This window comes from Saccoglossus kowalevskii, chromosome 14 (assembly GCF_978046115.1).
Source record: "Saccoglossus kowalevskii chromosome 14, keSacKowa6.1, whole genome shotgun sequence".
NCBI lineage: Eukaryota > Metazoa > Hemichordata > Enteropneusta > Harrimaniidae > Saccoglossus > Saccoglossus kowalevskii.
In genome coordinates this window covers 12914120-12927806 of record NC_140654.1, presented here as the reverse complement: position 1 = coordinate 12927806, position 13687 = coordinate 12914120, and the positions used below count along the sequence as shown (strand labels likewise).

At 36.5% G+C, this 13687-nt stretch overlaps 1 protein-coding gene across 4 annotated transcripts in view; it reads right to left on the bottom strand.

Annotated features, from left to right (window-relative positions):
* LOC102805499 (diacylglycerol kinase theta-like) overlaps positions 1–13687 on the bottom strand; it is a 117693-nt gene that overhangs the window by 25755 nt on the left and 78251 nt on the right. For 3 of the 4 annotated variants that reach the window (XM_085507921.1, XM_085507922.1, XM_085507923.1), the window contains exons 7-9: positions 5452–5598; positions 902–940; positions 551–657 (exon numbers count right to left, since the gene is read on the bottom strand). In XM_085507921.1, the coding sequence (XP_085364047.1) occupies positions 551–657; positions 902–940; positions 5452–5598 (293 nt within the window). The remainder of the gene's footprint in view (positions 1–550; positions 658–901; positions 941–5451; positions 5599–13687) is intronic. The other variant, XM_085507924.1, reaches the window with a different exon arrangement.

Genomic DNA, 13687 nt, shown 5'->3' with positions numbered 1-13687 from the left:
TCCACTCTGAACATCGATGGCATTATCCACCTTGAACATGGATGGCATTATCCACCCTGAACATGGATGGCATTATCCACCCTGAACATGGATGACATTATCCACCCTGAACATGGATGGCATTATCCACTCTGAACATGGATGGCATTATCCACCCTGAACATGGATGGCATTATCCACCCTGAACATGGATGGCATTATCCACTCTGAACATGGATGGCATTAGCCACTCTGAACATGGATGGCATTAGCCACTCTGAACATGTATGGCATTATCCATTCTGAACATGGATGGCATTATCCACTCTGAACATGGATGGCATTATCCACTCTGAACATAGATGGCATTATCCACTCTGAACATAGATGGCATTATCCACCCTAACATAGAGGGCATTATTCACCCTAAACATAAAGGGCATTATCCACCCTAAATATAGAGGGCAGTATCCACTCCCAATATGGATCGCATAATGCTGCAAAGAAAAAAATATTGAATGGATTAATTTTTTTTTTACCCACTGTAGTAATAACAGCACAAGAAACTTACCAGGATTTGATGGGTGTGTGCGTCCTTAGGAACAGATATTGTGCGGGATACTCTTCTTTTAAATGACTGATTGCCATCAAATAAACGAATCACTACGCCATCAGAACCTGTATAGTATAGTAGTCATAAGCGAGAAACAAAGAGACAATGGTAATACACATTGCTAGAATATTGTGAACCATTGTTAGGCCCCTAAATCTGGCTTGAATATTGCGAAAATATTTTAGGCCCCTAAATCTGGCTAGAATATTGCGAACTAATTTTTGGCCCCTAAATATGGCAAGAAAATTGTGAATCATTGTTAGGCCCCTGAATCTGGTTAGAATATCATCAAATCCCTCAATGATTTACCTGGTTCATATATAGTATCGTCTTCTTCAACAGCTTCATCTGTTGGATTAAAAAAAGTGAAAGATCAAATTCTGAGATACGATTTTCAGAATTATAAATACACCATTGTTATTTTTCTCTCAAATTAAAATCTATTACTAGTAACTGGCATTATTATTTCATACAACAGATAGTTGTATTTGGCACACTGAATATAAACAATTCACTTTACAAATTCTTTCATTTTTTTATAACAATTTATCCAAACTCAAATGTCTGTGATACAATGTTGTAGAGGTCTGTGATACAATGTTGTAGAGGTCTGTGATACAATGTTATAGAGGTCTGTGATACAATGTTGAAGAGGTCAGTGATACAATGTTGTAGAAGTACGTGATACAATGTTGTAGAGGTCTGTGATACAATGTTGCAGAGGTCTGTGATACAATGTTGTAGAGGTCTGTGATACAATGTTGTAGAGGTCTGTGATACAATGTTGTAGAGGTCTGTGATACACTGTTGTAGAGGTCTGTGATACAATGTTGTAGAGGTCTGTGATACAATGTTGTAGAGGTCTGTGATACAATGTTGTAGAGGTCTGTGATACAATGTTGTAGAGGTCTGTGATACAATGTTGTAGAGGTCTGTGATACAATGTTGTAGAGGTCTGTGATACAATGTTTTAGAGGTCTATGATACAATGTTGAAGAGGTCTATGATACAATGTTGTAGAGGTCTGTGATACAATGTTGTAGAGGTCTGTGATACAATGTTGCAGAGGTCTGTGATACAATGTTGTAGAGGTCTGTGATACAATGTTGTAGAGGTCTGTGATACAATGTTGTAGAGGTCTGTGATACAATGTTGCAGAGGTCTGTGATACAATGTTGCAGAGGTCTGTGATACAATGTTGTAGAGGTCTGTGATACAATGTTGCAGAGGTCTGTGATACAATGTTGTAGAGGTATGTGATACAATGTTGCAGAGGTCTGTGATACAATGTTGTAGAGGTCAGTGATACAATGTTGTAGAGGTCTGTGATACAATGTTGTAGAAGTCTGTGATACAATGTTGTTGAGGTCTGTGATACAATGTTGTCTGTGATACAATGTTGTAGAGGTCTGTGATACAATGTTGTAGAAGTACGTGATACAATGTTGTAGAGGTCAGTGAAACAATGTTGAAGAGGTCTGTGATACAATGTTGTAGAGGTCAGTGAAACAATGTTGAAGAGGTCAGTGATACAATGTTGTAGAGGTCTGTGATACAATGTTGTAGAAGTACGTGATACAATGTTGTAGAGGTCTGTGATACAATGTTGTAGAGGTCTGTGATACAATGTTGTAGAGGTCTGTGATACAATGTTGTAGAAGTACGTGATACAATGTTGTAGAGGTCAGTGAAACAACGTTGAAGAGGTCAGTGATACAATGTTATAGAGGTCTGTGATACAATGTTGTAGAGGTCTGTGATACAATGTTGTAGAGGTCAGTGAAACAATGTTGAAGAGGTCAGTGATACAATGTTGTAGAGGTCTGTGATACAATGTTGTAGAAGTACGTGATACAATGTTGTAGATGTCTGTGATACAATGTTGTAGAGGTCTGTGATACAATGTTGTAGAGGTCTGTGATACAATGTTGTAGAGGTCTGTGATACAATGTTTTAGAGGTCTGTGATACAATGTTATAGAGGTCTGTGATACAATGTTGTAGAGGTCTGTGATACAATGTTGTAGAAGTACGTGATACAATGTTGTAGAGGTCAGTGATACAATGTTGTAGAGGTCTGTGATACAATGTTGAAGAGGTCAGTGATACAATGTTGTAGAAGTACGTGATACAATGTTGTAGAGGTCTGTGATACAATGTTGTAGAGGTCTGTGATACAATGTTGTAGAGGTCTGTGATACAATGTTGTAGAGGTCTGTGATACAATGTTGTAGAGGTCTGTGATACAATGTTTTAGAGGTCTGTGATACAATGTTATAGAGGTCTGTGATACAATGTTGTAGAGGTCTGTGATACAATGTTGTAGAAGTACGTGATACAATGTTGTAGAGGTCAGTGATACAATGTTGTAGAGGTCTGTGATACAATGTTGAAGAGGTCAGTGATACAATGTTGTAGAAGTACGTGATACAATGTTGTAGAGGTCTGTGATACAATGTTGTAGAGGTCTGTGATACAATGTTGTAGAGGTCTGTGATACAATGTTGTAGAGGTCTGTGATACAATGTTGTAGAAGTACGTGATACAATGTTGTAGAGGTCAGTGAAACAATGTTGTAGAGGTCTGTGAAACAATGTTGTAGAGGTCAGTGAAACAATGTTGTAGGGGTCTGTGATACAATTTTGTAAAAGTACGTGATACAATGTAGAGGTCTGTGATACAATGTTGTAGAGGTAAGTGAAACAATGTTGTAGAGGTCTGTGATCTCTCAAGTTCAGGACTACGGAAGTTGCTACCCCAAAAATTTTACCTCTGACTAACTACACTAGATCAGTTCTCTTTCAGTTCACAAACAGATGTGAATGTGGACAATTATTCTGTACTGCAAATTGGGGCCAATCACAAAAAACCAAACAGACATACATGTTACAAACAACGTACCGGTAATATTTTTTATTTGGGGTATTTCAAATGTGGTAGATAAAGAACATGTGGGATACTAAACTTGGTCACGTATTCCTGTTTCAATACAAACCGCACCACCCCATCTGATTCAAAAGTATGGTGATTAAGATAAACACTGAAAAAAGATAGCAGTTGATCGTCAATTTATTTATTACTCAGACCAACCGGCAAAGAATCCAGTATTAATTAAACCAAAGTAAAGAACACAAGCAGCCATAGATAACAAAATGATAATTTGGAGCGGCTGAGACAACTGTCGATGTTGAATACATGCACAGTGATGACTGACGGCAAATTTGTAGAAGTACTTGACTGGACATAAATGCCATGGTGACCTTCTGTCTGACTTCAGCAAGGTCACAAGAAAATTAAGCCACCTTCAAATTAATCAGCAAAACCAGGACAAGGTTATTCTTGTATTGCTCGGGAATTGATGGAGATCATTCCTTACAAACATTCACCTCATAATGTATTTCACTGTAATCTCTAAGATTGAAGAAATCACTTTTTACATTCCTGGAATCGCTTTATTTTTAAACTATTTATATTTATACTGAACAAAACAACTTTTTGGATTATCAAGAAAATTACAAATATTATCAGTCAAACATGAACATTATTATTTGTTCAGCGATTACCCTCGCAGCCAAATAGTGGAATGAGTTGCCAGTGAGTTGATACTTGCCATGCAATTTACTATTAAGCCCAGGGCCATGAAAACATTTCTGTTCTTCAGTCTCTACATTTTTTATATCATAAATTTTTCATTGGTTTTGAATCATACAATTATGATAAATAAATTGAAATAAAAAATTGTGGTTATTTTCTGACCTGATCCCTCCCCTACAGATACATGTATATATTTATTAGAAATTTACAAGCTATTTTTGCGGACAATATCATTAAACAGAAGAATCGTGTTTATCTAAACATAAGGTACACATACAATAACGACACTAAAACATATGTGTGCATTTACAATTCAGTTGTTGATATCAATTGCAACAACTAGGTTTCAACAAATTTTAAACATAGAAATTAAAAAGTTTAAAATTTGCATGTTTGGTATAGAAAAAAAAAATATTTAGAGAATACAGACATAATGCCAAGTTATGAGTTAAATTAGTAATCAATTCATATCAACAAGTAAACCTTAATTATATTTTGTGTACTAGATCACAATCACTATGTCATCTCCCTGAAAACAAGTTTGGATGAATTTTCAAACACACAGCCTGTCGAATAATTTTGAATTTGAGAGAAACTGTAACAATGATCTAAACAAAAGAATTATGTTTTTGTACCATCAGAGGGCAGCACATTTATTCATATGGTGGTTATTTTAATTGAAAGACACTCGGTTTAATATATGCACAGCAATACGCACACAACTACGACACTCATTAGTTTTGATCAAGAGTGGATAAAACCAAGGGTGCCATGTGAATACACAATTTTGATTGAAATGAAACACTGTTCTTGGAAAAATTATAGTTTGATGTTAACAGAGGTCTGAATCAAAATTAACACCACAGTGTAATATGATAACAAGATGTGTACGAGCTGGAAGGTCAGAGCCCTTGTTCATCAACCCTTGGATGCATTTAGTGAATATGAAAGACAATAACGCGGGCATGAAGAAAAAAGATTCTATTGCATTGTGGGTAACAGAAGAACAAGAATTTCCTATAAGACAATTCAATACTTCCATGAAGACTCCCTTTTTTTAATAGACAAGTCATTATAACATCTGTCAGATCTAACGCAGATTCCGACAATAATAAGTCTCAAACTCAAATGCAATTTTAATAATTAAGATAAAGACGTGACAATGTTAATTCAAACGTGCGGCACTATGATTGAAGCAAATTATAGGCAAATGCGCTAGTGAGCGTGAGAATAGAAGTGGCAAACAAAAACTAACTCGGACTTTACGTTTCTTGTGGGTAAACATGCTGAGGAAACCATGCAAGAAAGTGGCAGACTTTCGTTTCCGAGTGGGGCTGTCATCTTCCTGAGAGCTACTACTAGACGTACTGCTGTTGCATGCACTGTCCAAGCGCTGGTACTTAAACACAGGCTCTGGGAAGGTAGAATCGGATAGGTCATATGCGGGTACAAATGAGGCAACCCAGAAGGTAGATAAACCACACTGGGAAGCTGGTGCATTAAAGGGTAGGTCACCTGGGAGAGATAAAACAATTAAACACCACAAACAATAACATAGAACACAATATAATAATAATAATAATAATAATAATATTAATAACAGAAACAAACACACCAATAATAACAGGAGTATAAACAGTAACTAAATTTGGATAATTTATTGACATTTGGTATTAATGATTATTAATTCTGTAAGATTATCACACGCATATCTCCACAGTGTGACAACGTAATACAAGATAGAAAATGCATATCAAATGGTTTGACATCACATACTAGAAAAACGTTGTTTCATTGTACGTGCTAACTGAAGGTTGTCCAGAGCCTTCGGGTTACATACGGTTCGATAACTACAAATTTTTGTGAAAAAGGTTTATGATGGCCACCTTGAGTGTTATTCCTTTCCTTCAAAAATCATTAATAATAATAATATTTATTGCATCTTTAGAAACACGGTATTTCTATCAGTACAGTAGCAATAAAAGTATAACAAAGTATAATAATAATAATGAAATAATAAAGAAAGCGAAAATATTATAATATTAAGTTTCAAAGTAAAGTGTATGATATTTTTTTTTTTTCAAAGACTAATAATAAAATTCAAAACTATCAACTATCTATTCTTTCTTGGAAGGCTTTGTAAATAAACTGTGAACCCTTCTTAATAATTTCACATTCATCTGCACTGAGCAATCGAATGAATGTATTGGTATTGTTTGAATCATGTGGTTGAAAATTTAATTCAGAAAAACGTTGCTGTTGCAAGTTTCCATATTTTGATAAATCATGAGAACGTGGAATTCATCCTCAATCACATTCATGTTGCACTGTTTGCACTTTCTTCATTTAGTGGTGTTTTATGGCGTGTGTACCTGCCCCTTTTCAATTTCAAGCTTGTGTGTGCTTGTTCTCAATTTTAGCAATGCACTTCTGTGATTAATGTTTTGTAGTGTCAAATATGGCTCAAAAGAGTATTTTAATTTGATTTTTGCAAATGTTCTAAGTTTACTATTATCTTTTGAGATTTGTGACTTCCACTGGTTTACATATTTTTAATTTAATATTTGCTTCAATGTTATTTAAAATCTTATGAATGTTTCTTTTTGGAATACCTGTTGTAAAATTTATTAATGATGTGTAATAATTATCTTTTAATATTTTATTTACTGATGATAACCATGTATGTTGCTGTGATTTTCGTTGTTCATAGAATGCTTGTTTTGTAAGGTTATCCTCTGGCATATCTTTTAGTCTTAACCAGTATTTTATTGGAATTAATTTCATTTATATTAATCGGGGTAATTCGCCTATTTCGCTCCTACATGCTGCGTTGCTTGTACATCTATTTAAACAAAGTGTTCCCTTACAAAATTTCAAGCGTGTTTTTTTCAATTGAATATTTCTACCCTTTTCCAAGATCCAAAATCTCTGATCCCCAGACATCTGCACCATAGAGTAAGATGGTTTTAATGTTTGAATGAAATAATTTTAAGATTTATAATAAGAAATAATTTCAATTTAATTTGAAATATAGAAAGAAAAAAAATGAGTGAAATTAGAGCAAATATAACAAATGAGAAGTATTGCAAAACAGAGTACACAAGACGTTTGTGTGCATTAGAACAACATGGCGTACACAAAATTAGCATATGATGCACGCACAATATAGTCATATTCAGCGTTATTTCAGCATTGGTTTGACTTTCAACACTCGACCATTTCACTTTTTTGGACCGTAGAAATATGCATGTGATAGATATGTAATCCCATGTTATTTTCTTTTACATAGACGTATGCAGACATTAATGTTTACTGCCAGAACAGCATAATCCTCCCCTACGGCTTTTACAGAAATCAGACGTGTCTGCTGAAAAAATATCATGGGATTATGTATTAAATATTCTTACAATATTCATAATTATGTAAATATGGGAACATTTTGCAGAGGAGGATTTGGCCAAACATGGTAAAGCACACACACATTTAATATGGACAGTGTTTTACATTAAAATTAATTGTTTAGGTCTGTGATCGCAATAATATTCAACATCAACAGATTTCCCAAAATGTAGGACACTGTTTATAATAATATTAAAACAATAACAATAAAACAAAACACTGATTATAATAATATTATAGAACAAAATAAAAGGGAAAAAATAAGTCACACATTGAAGTAAGTTATAAACACTTGGAAATAGATTTAATAACAAATAATAAACAAGTAATCAGAGGCACACAAACAGTCTTACAAAATTGGTTTTATGTCTTTTAGTCATTTGTTTGAAATACAACACTGAGGGTCAGCATCACTATCATACCAAAGAAGCAAGGAATTACAAGTTATAGTCAGTTAGACCACAGAACACTTTTTGATAAATAGACAAGTAGCACATTGTAAGATATAACACCACTGTTTGCAATGCATAAACAAAAGCAATCTGAACCACAGTATCTAGAAAAAGTTGGATTGAAAACATCACATCACAAATAAATTGGACAAAGGTTCATCCAAGGTATCTATATACAAGTCATTGTCAATGAAACGTCCCCGTTCCGTTCATATTTGAGTGACATATACATTCAAAGCAGATCATGACCGAAATGCACCTGCATATGTACAACACATTGTACTAAATCTGAACAAAATCCATCCATGCATGACTGAGATCTGGTTTCGGAATTGTGAAAATACGTGATTTTAATGCATTTTCGGTCTTAAAATGGCCATCATTCAGCTATTGTTAAGCGGATCATGAAACAAATGCACATATCTATTTGTGACATGATGCACCATGTGTGTGTGAAGTTTGAACTTGATCAATCCAGACATGTCTTGGATACGGATCCAGAACTGAATTCTTTAAGAAAATGGCCGCCAGTCTGCCATTTCGAACTTGATCCGGGAAAAAAAATGACGTGCATCAAGGTCCTATTATGTTTAATGTAAGTACCAAATTTGAATGAAATCCGTCCATGCATAACTGAGATCCGGGTTCGGAATGGTGAAAATGTGCGATTTCAATGCATTTTCGGCCTTAAAGCGGCCGCCATTTGGCTATCGTTAATGGGATCATGAAACAAATGCACATACATATTTGTGACATGATGTACCTTGTGTGTGTGAAGTTTGAACTTGATCAATCCAGACATGTCTCGGATACGGATCCAGAACTGAATTCTTTAAGAAAATGGCCGCCAGTCTGCTATTTCGAACTTGATCCGGAAAAAAAAATGACATGCATCAAGGTCCTATTATGTTTAATGTAAGTACCAAATTTGAATGAAATCCGTCCATGCATAACTGAGATCCGGGTTCGGAATGGTGAAAATGTGCGATTTCAATGCATTTTCGGCCTTAAAGCGACCGCCATTTGGCTATCGTTAATGAGATCATGAAACAAATGCACATACATATTTGTGACATGATGTACCTTGTGTGTGTGAAGTTTGAACTTGATCAATCCAGACATGTCTCGGATACGGATCCAGAACTGAATTCTTTAAAACAAAATGGCCGCCAGTCAGCCATTTCGAACTTGATCTGAAAAAAAAAATGACGTGCATCAAGGTCCTATTATGTTTAATGTATGTACCAAATTTGAATGAAATCCGTCCATGCATAACTGAGATCTGGGTTCGGAATGGTGAAAATGTGCGATTTCAATGCATTTTCGGCCTTAAAGCGGCCGCCATTTGGCTATCGTTAATGGGATCATGAAACAAATGCACATACATATTTGTGACATGATGTACCTTGTGTGTGTGAAGTTTGAACTTGATCAATTCAGACATGTCTCGGATACGGATCCAGAACTGAATTCTTTAAAACAAAATGGCCGCCAGTCAGCCATTTCGAACTTGATCTGAAAAAAAAAATGACGTGCATCAAGGTCCTATTATGTTTAATGTATGTATCAAATTTGAACGAAATCCGTCCATGCATAACTGAGATCCGGGTCCGGAATGGCGAAAATGTGCAATTTTGATGCATTTTCGGCCTTAAAATGGACGCTATTCGGCTATCGTTAATCGGATCATGAAAAAAATGCATGTGCATATGTCCCATATAATGTGTGATGTATGAGTGAAGTTTGAACATAATCGGTCCATGCATGTTCGAGATACAGGTGATCACGGACGGACGCACGGACGGACGGACGCACACAGGGCAAAACATAAGTCCCCGTTTTCGGACTCCGTCCGAACGGGGACTAATAAAATATCAAAGCAATCGGGCTAGTAATTTTCAAGAAATAGTCTAAAAACAATTGGACAATTAACAAGCAGGCGGTCGGCTGAGATAGCTCCGCTGTTAGCAATGCACATTTCAATTAAAGAACAGAAGATATCATTAGAAAATGAACAATATGCATAGTATCAAAACAATCAGACTTGCGGTTTTCAACAAGAAGTGGAAAATATCACTTTTTACCAAAAATGACAAAAATATTCATCAAAATTAGAGAATTGAAGATATCATCATGAAATGAACAAATCTGAGTTAGAACCACATGTAGTACCTATATATGTAATATCAAAGCAATTGGACTTGCGGTTTTTAACGAGAAGTTGAAAATATCACTTTTTACCAAAAATTAAAAAAATATTCACCAAAATTAGAGAATTAAAGATATCATTACAAAATGAACAAATCTGAGAGAAGTCCACATGTAGTACCTATATATGTAATATCAAAGCAATTGGACTTACAGTTTTTAACAAGAAGTCGAAAATACAACTTTTTACCAAAAATGACAAAAATATTCACGAAAAATAGAGAATTGAAGATATCATCATGAAATGAACAAATCTGAGAGAGGTATACCCAAGGTAGATATACACCAAGTATCAAAGCATTCAGGCTTGTAGTTATCAAGCAAAAGACACAAAAAGAGTAAAACATTGACACGGACGACGAACAATCACACATATGATAAGCTCCCTCGACAAAGTCAACAGCGGAGCTAAAAAGTTGACTGATGACCACTGAACTAGAAATGGTACATGTAGTTGGTAAATTGTGTATTTCAATCATTCAATACATAAAGACATTTCAGACACAGCTTCCTTGGTAAAGTAGCATCTGAAATGGTAGCAAAAAGTACTAGAACATAGAACAATTTGTGAAGCATGTATAAATGCATACATATGATACATTTATTATAAAATACAGCCTGATATAGAGAAAACAATTCAGGAATTGAAAAAGAGAATATTTAGTGTGGCTTTCTGTATGGTCTGCATACCATTTTTCAGGCCAACAGAAAAAAAAACCTAGTCAGTGAATAAACGAGTATGCAATGGTGTCCATTCATGCCTACATGTAGATCCCAGCTGAGTGGTGTCAATACAGAACTACATGTAGATCCCAGCTGAGTGGTGTCAATACAGGACTACATTTAGATCCCAGCTGAGTGGTGTCAATACAGGACTACATGTAGATCCCAGCTGAGTGCTGTCAATACAGGACTACATGTAGATCCCAGCTGAGTGGTGTCAATACAGAACTGCATTTAGATCCCAGCTGAGTGGTGTCAATACAGGACTACATGTAGATGATGTAAACAGGGCAAGAATCCAAGAGGCTGTAAACAGGGAAAGAACCCAAGAGGTTGTAAACAGGAAAAGAACCCAAGAGGCTGTAAACAGGGCAAGAACCCAAGAGGCTGTAAACAGGGCAAGAACCCAAGAGGCTGTAAACAGGGCAAGAATCCAAGAGGCTGTAAACAGGGAAAGAACCCAAGAGGCTGTAAACAGGGCAAGAATCCAAGAGTTTGGCAAGAACCCAAGAGGCAGTAAACAGGGCAAGAACCCAAGAAGCTGTAAACAGGGCAAGAATCCAAGAGGCTGTAAACAGGGAAAGAACCCAAGAGGCTGTAAACAGGAAAAGAACCCAAGAGGCTGTAAACAGGGCAAGAATCCAAGCGGCTGTAAACAGGGCAAGAACCCAAGAGGCTGTAAACCGGGAAAGAACCCAAGAGGCTGTAAACAGGGCAAGAACCCAAGAGGCTGTAAACAGGGCAAGAACCCAAGAGGCTGTAAACCGGGAAAGAACCCAAGAGGCTGTAAACAGGGCAAGAACCCAAGAGGCTGTAAACAGGGCAAGAACCCAAGAGGCTGTAAACAGGGCAAGAACCCAAGAGGCTGTAAACAGGGCAAGAACCCAAGAGGCTGTAAACAGTGAAAGAATCCAAGAGGCTGTAAACAGGGCAAGAACCCAAGAGGCTGTAAACAGGGCAAGAACCCAAGAGGCTGTAAACAGGGCAAGAACCCAAGAGGCTGTAAACAGGGAAAGAACCAAAGAGGCTGTAAACAGTGAAAGAATCCAATAGGCTGTAAACAGGGCAAGAACCCAAGAGGCTGTAAACAGGGCAAGAACCCAAGAGGCAGTAAACAGGGCAAGAACCCAAGAGGCTGTAAACAGGGCAAGAACCCAAGAGGCTGTAAACAGGGCAAGAACCCAAGAGGCTGTAAACAGGGCAAGAACCCAAGAGGCTGTAAACAGGGCACGAACCCGAGAGGCAGTAAACAGGGCAAGAACCCAAGAGGCTGTAAACAGGGCAAGAACCCAAGAGGCTGTAAACAGGGCAAGAACCCAAGAGGCTGTAAACAGGGCAAGAACCCAAGAGTTTGGCAAGAACCCAAGAGGCAGTAAACAGGGCAAGAACCCAAGAGGCTGTAAACAGGGCAAGAACCCAAGAGGCTGTAAACAGGGCAAGAACCCAAGAGGCTGTAAACAGGGCACGAACCCGAGAGGCTGTAAACAGGGCACGAACCCAAGAGGCTGTAAAGAGGGCAAGAACCCAAGAGGCAGTAAACAGGGCAAGTACCCAAGAGGCTGTAAACAGGGCAAGAACCCAAGAGGATGTAAACAGGAAAAGAACCCAAGAGGCTGTAAACAGGGCAAGAACCCAAGAGGCTGTAAACAGGGCAAGAACCCAAGAGGCTGTAAACAGGGCAAGAGTCCAAAAGGCTGTAAACAGGGCAAGAACCCAAGAGGCTGTAAACAGGGCAAGAACCCAAGAGGCTGTAAACAGGGCTGAAACATGTGTGTTGCCAATTGAAAATAATTTTAAACATCCAACCCACTCAACTGGAAAGAGCAATATGTTTCATATTATGAACAAAAATTGTCAACTTTTGGACTTTCTATGCACAAAAAAAAATGCTAATATTTTAGAACAATATGCATAGGAACTGAGATAAAACTGTAAATAAATATGACAGGATACAAATAATAACAAGCTCTATAATCACAGGCAATAAAATGTCACCATTAAACCCTGTGTTCATATATACAAATGAGATGGAATGCTAAAAACATACACAAATCTTGCTTCCGATGTTGTTGATGAAAAGGATAAATGTGATTGATTAACAGAAAACCAAAGTTTAGCATTTTTGGTATCATTATCAACTGTGAAATACTTTATTTTAGCTGCAATAAATTTTCGCTGAAAAGGCATTTTGGATGTTTTGTATGGAATTTATTTTCACTGATTTTTGACGAGTTGAATGTGAAATATAGGAAAAAAAGTATATTCGCTGGATTTTATTTTCACAGAATCATCCTTTCAACGAAAATAGCGAAAATAAATTCCAAGCGAAAATAAAGTATTCTACAGTAATCTAGTTCAAGCCTACAATGAAGCTCACATGAAGAATATGAAAATTATAACAAAAAAGAACTGTCATACACTAGTTTAATAAATATATATATAAGTTTTCTCTGATGTAATAAACACTCTCTATCAGCTTCAACATCTCATTCATCACACCTACACACATATGTAGCCTTGAAATGTTATCAAAGTATCAATACAAATACCACCAATCTCAAGGTCATGTTCTATATCAATGAACCGCTCCAAGACATTCTATTCTCTGTGAATACAAATTCTGTGGAAACATAATAAATTTGTTGTCAACTTCATAAAAAATAAACTTGCAAATTTTTTCCATATTTTTTTTTTCAAAAAAATTTTGCTCCAGACTTGGT